We start from the raw sequence: 5,254 nt of genomic DNA, 5'->3' as shown, positions 1-5,254 counted from the left end.
TACTCTTCTTCCCTTTTTCCTTCATTTCCCTCAAACAGCTGTAGAAGCTCCACAAAATAACAGGAACCTCTGGTACAAAACACCAATCTTTAAAAATAGAGCTTTAAAGCATCACCAGTCACACAGAAGCTCAGAAGTAAACCTTGTTGTTCCCGCGGTAACAGAGGTGAGACTCCGCCCACACACGTCTCTTTTGGGCTCAGCGTACACAGGAAGTTCTGCATCTGCAGGTCGGCTCCAAAAGGACAGAGAGCAGGCAACAACTGGGACCCGACCTGGTTCTGCAGCAGAACATTCCACCAGTCACAGAAGAAGCCGTGAGGTCATCGGTGGACGAGCTAGCCGTCCACAAAACATCGACCAATCAGAGCCCTCAAACAATCACGCGACCTCCGATGGAAGCTGCGCGGACGCACCTTTCACCTGTTGACCAAGATGGCCGCCGCAGACCGTCTGTGCAGTCGCCTGTGCTCCAGGTACAGACAAACCACACTCATGTTCAAGGTGAGTCCAGGTGAGGCGACGACGTCGGAGCAGGTCGAGTCCGAAAACGTAAAGATTCCAGTTATTTATTCTACATTCTCTCCTAAAATCCAGCAGCAGCTAACAAAATGATAAATTCTGTGAAGAGAAGGACTCGACTGACTCTTGCATTTAACTGTGCACGTGTGTGAGCAGTAGGCGTTAGCCTCTTAGCCTTTAGCATCCTGCGGCTGCAGCTCCTGAGCTGACCTGCTGCTGCCCCCTACTGGAAACTGCAGCAGTTACAGCTTTAAATTTGCTGGTTTTCAAAGTAAAACAAATGTGCTTTGAGCTGAACTCTGGAGAAATGTGACTCCTCCAGGCCTCCGTACGCCCACGGGGTCACGTGACCTCGTGTGTTCTCCAGGTGAGTCCAGGCGACCAAACTGTTTCTGCTTCCACCGGTTTAAATCTCAAGAGTGATTTAATTTTAATTCACTTGCAGAAGAAACAACTTCCAGGTGTTTTAGTTCCTCCTCAGGAACTTCACGCATTTATTCATCGTTCCTCGTTCACATGAATATTCGGCTTTATTTAAAAAACATGGAGAATCAAATTAAATTATAAAGCTCTGAATAAAAGGAAACATTGAATCGAAGTGAATTATCAATCGCTTCTGATCAGAGAACTGATTCTGTTTGCTGCCTATTGATCGTCTTTTTTGATTGATTTGAAAAGTGAAGATTCTTCTGGTCCAAACACTTCGGGGTTTCCTGCTAATCACAATGAGCTGGTTTACGTATTTTGTCCTTTTTAAAGACTTTCTGAGGGGAATATGAGCATGATGGGGCCTTGTGATGCTAACTGATGCTAGTTTGAATCTGATTGGCTGCCGTCTTCTTTGGCGTCTTCTGATTGGTCAGAGGCTGAACTCCAACAACATGGAGGCACCAACAACATGGTGGTTTTGCTGGCCTCCTTTCTGCCGCTTTACATCCTTTAGCTTTTCAGACAGACCACGGAGAAAAGTCCTGTAGGTTGCTATAGTAACAGCAAGAACCGCTGTTTGTCCACACGGGGGCGCTGTTGCCCCGGCGGCCCCTGATCGGACCTGCTGGATGAAAACTTCTGCTCCGCTGTTTGTCCTCAGAAAAGATGAAGGTCGATAAAGTGCCGAGGCTGCTTAATCCCCTCATGACGTCACGGAAGACAGTTCAGAACCAGATCCGGTTCTGCTCACACGTCGGTCAGTTTTCCGCTGCAGGTTCTGTGCGGGCTGCAGTTGGTGTATTTGATGGAGTCCGCGTCCTCGGACCGGGACAGGGACGGCCCGCTGCCCCCGGACTCCTGCTGGCCGCACGTCACGTGCACGTACTGCGGCTCCTCTTGCTCCGTCTCGCGGTGGTAGAAGTAGCTGAAGTTGGACACGATGACCGGAACCGGAAGCGCGATGGTCAGCACGCCGGCGATGGCGCACAGGGAGCCCACGATCTTCCCCCCGACGGTGACGGGGTACATGTCCCCGTAGCCCACCGTCGTCATGGAAACCACGGCCCACCAGAAGGCGTGCGGGATGCTGGTGAAGTATGAGTCCTTGTCTTCGGCCTCAGCGAAGTAGACGGCGCTGGAGAAGAGGATGATTCCGATGAAGAGGAAGAAGATGAGCAGGCCCAGCTCACGCATGCTGGCCTTGAGAGTCTGACCCAGGATCTGGAGCCCTTTGGAGTGTCTGGACAGCTTAAAGATCCGGAAGACCCGGACCAGACGGATGACCCGGAGGATGGCCAGAGACGTGGCCTGCTCGCCGCCCCCCTGGTGCTCCGCCAGCTCCAGACCCAGAGTGATGAAGTAGGGGATGATGGCCACGATGTCGATGGTGTTTAGGACGTTCTTGAAGAACGCAGCTTTGCTGGGACACGCCAAGAACCGGACCAGCAGCTCGAAGCTGAACCAGACGATGCAGAGCGTCTCCACGATGAAGAACGGGTCCGTGAACGGGTTGGGCTTGTTGGCGCTCGCCGTGGTGTTCGCGGACAGAAGCACGTCGAAGGCTCGTGCCTCCTTGCGGAACTCCGGCAGAGTCTCCATGCAGAAGATGACGATGGAGACGAGGATGACGAGCACGGACACGATGGCGATGCCCCGCGCTGGCAAGGAACTTTCCGGGTACTCGAACAGGAGCCAGACCTGCCGCTGGAACTTGTTCTGGGGCAGCGGCCGCTCCTCCTCCTTTAGGAAGCCCTCGTCCTCCCTGAAGTCGTCGATCACCTCCTCGTCCAGCTCGTAGAATTTGATCTCCTCCAAGAAGATGTCCACCGGCACGTTCGCGGGTCTCCGCAGCCTCCCCCCAGACTGGTAATAGTAGAGGATGGCGTCGAAGCTGGGTCGGTTCCGGTCGAAGAAGTACTCGTTCCGAAGTGGGTCGAAGAAGCGCATCCTTTTGCGCGGGTCTCCCAACAGCGTGGCGGGAAACCGCGCGAGCGTCTTGAGCTGCGTCTCAAAGCGCAGCCCAGAGATGTTGATGACCACGCGCTCGCAGCACTCCTGGCTGTCCTCGCGCTCCGGGACGCAGACATCCTGCGCGGACAGCGCGGCCAGAGCCACCGTCTCCTCCAGGTTCTCCCCGGACACCACCGTCATCCTTCAGCCGCCGGTCCGGGTCCGAATGCGTCTGGAGCAGCCGGTGTCGGTGCGTCCCGGTGTGTGCGTGTGTGTGTGCGTGTGTCAGGTTTGCGGGTCAGCTGGTTCCGTTGACATTTCGTGGACCCGCCGCCGTGCTCACTGTCCGTGCTGCGCCCCGCGCTGCTCTCACTGTCACACGCGCTGCATTTTAAACAGCCTTTACCCTCCCCGAGCTGTGTGGACACGCGCATGCAAACACGCGCTCGTGCACACACGCCATTCAGGAAGCATCTGGAATTTGGACACTACGCGCACATGAACCGTCCTCACTAATAAAGCAATTGTGGCACGCACGTGTTCAAGGTCATGACACGGAAGTGCGGTGTGAAGCGCGCGAGCGTTTTTATGAATTAACACTTTTGAAAAAATATTGCGAGTTCTTTTTGATTCATGATTAAAATGAACAAACAGCTGCGCGCGTGTCTGCATCTGTGCGCGCGCGGTGATCCACAGGTGGTGCGAATAAAGAGGGTGCTGGGAAGCGCGTGAGATTGGGAGTGGAGGAACAACAAGTAAAGCAACAAGTTTAAGGGGGGAGAGAGAGTCACAGACGGAGAGAGAGAGACAGACGGAGAGAGAGAGTCACAGACGGAGAGAGAGAGACAGACGGAGAGAGAGAGTCACAGACGGAGAGAGAGTCACAGACGGAGAGAGAGAGTCACAGACGGAGAGAGAGCGTCACAGACGGAGAGAGAGAGACACAGACGGAGAGAGAGAGTCACAGACGGAGAGAGAGAGACACAGACGGAGGAGAGAGTCACAGACGGAGAGAGAGACACAGACGGAGAGAGAGAGACAGACGGAGAGAGAGACACAGACGGAGAGAGAGAGACAGACGGAGAGAGAGACACAGACGGAGAGAGAGAGACACAGACGGAGAGAGAGAGACACAGACGGAGAGAGAGAGACACAGACGGAGAGAGAGTCACCAACGGAGAGAGAGACACAGACGGAGAGAGAGTCACAGACGGAGAGAGAGAGTCACAGACGGAGAGAGAGAGTCACAGACGGAGAGAGAGAGAGTCACAGACGGAGAGAGAGATACAGACGGAGAGAGAGTCACAGACGGAGAGAGAGAGTCACAGACGGAGAGAGAGAGTCACAGACGGAGAGAGAGAGAGTCACAGACGGAGAGAGAGATACAGACGGAGAGAGAGTCACAGACGGAGAGAGAGAGTCACAGACGGAGAGAGAGAGACAGACGGAGAGAGAGAGACAGACGGAGAGAGAGCGTCACAGACGGAGAGAGAGAGTCACAGACCTTCACATTCTATGTAAGATGTCTGTGTAGCTTCTCAGTCATCCAGGTAATAGTTAGGCTGCCGCTCTCTGAGTTGACTGGACCCCACCAACAACCCTACCAATGACCCTACCAATGACCCTACCGACGACCCTACCGACGACCCTACCTATGACCCCACCAATGACCCCACCAATGACCCTACCGACGACTACCGACGACCCTACCTATGACCCTACCTATGACCCTACCTATGACCCTACCAACGACCCTACTAATGACCCTACCTATGACCCTACCTATGACCCTACCTATGACCCTACCTATGACCCTACCAACGACCCTACTAATGACCCTACCTATGACCCTACCTATGACCCTACCTATGACCCTACCGACGACCCTACCGACAACCCTACCAACGACCCTACCAATGACCCTACCGACGACCCTACCAATGACCCTACCGACGACCCTACCGACGACCCTACCGACGACCCTACCGACGACTACCGACGACCCTACCGACGACCCTACCGACGACCTGTCTTACGTGGATACGTCCTAACTGGAAGTCCTAACTGATGCAGCAGGCTGACGTGAGCACAGGTGACATTTGCTGAACGTGTGTAAACATCAGAACGATGCGGTTTATTCAGATGTAATCAGCTCTAATCAGTCTTCCTTCCTGTCATCAGCCTGATCAAACATGTAAAAACAGAACTGAATGTTTCTTTAACTGTTGACGAAAGTTTCTATTCCATATTCAGGATGATTGGGGAGCAGTGAGCTGCTCCTGAGGACGCAGTTAGCATGCTAAGCTAAAGGGAGGACTCAGAAGTCAAGCAGAAGCACCTGGAGACTGAAGAG

At 53.9% G+C, this 5,254-nt stretch overlaps 1 protein-coding gene across 1 annotated transcript; it reads right to left on the bottom strand.

Annotated features, from left to right (window-relative positions):
- Window positions 1–982: 982 nt before the first annotated feature.
- On the bottom strand, window positions 983–3,258 carry LOC130519440 (potassium voltage-gated channel subfamily A member 1-like). Its single transcript, XM_057022876.1, has one exon. The coding sequence runs from the start codon at window positions 3,100–3,102 to the stop codon at window positions 1,699–1,701; it is 1,404 nt and encodes a 467-aa protein (XP_056878856.1). The 5' UTR covers window positions 3,103–3,258; the 3' UTR covers window positions 983–1,698.
- Between the last annotated feature and the right edge of the window lie 1,996 nt (window positions 3,259–5,254).

This window comes from Takifugu flavidus, chromosome 22 (assembly GCF_003711565.1).
Source record: "Takifugu flavidus isolate HTHZ2018 chromosome 22, ASM371156v2, whole genome shotgun sequence".
NCBI classification, from domain to species: Eukaryota; Metazoa; Chordata; class Actinopteri; order Tetraodontiformes; family Tetraodontidae; genus Takifugu; species Takifugu flavidus.
The sequence above is the reverse complement of the archived record's forward strand: the minus strand, read 5'-3'. Positions and strand labels throughout refer to the sequence as shown.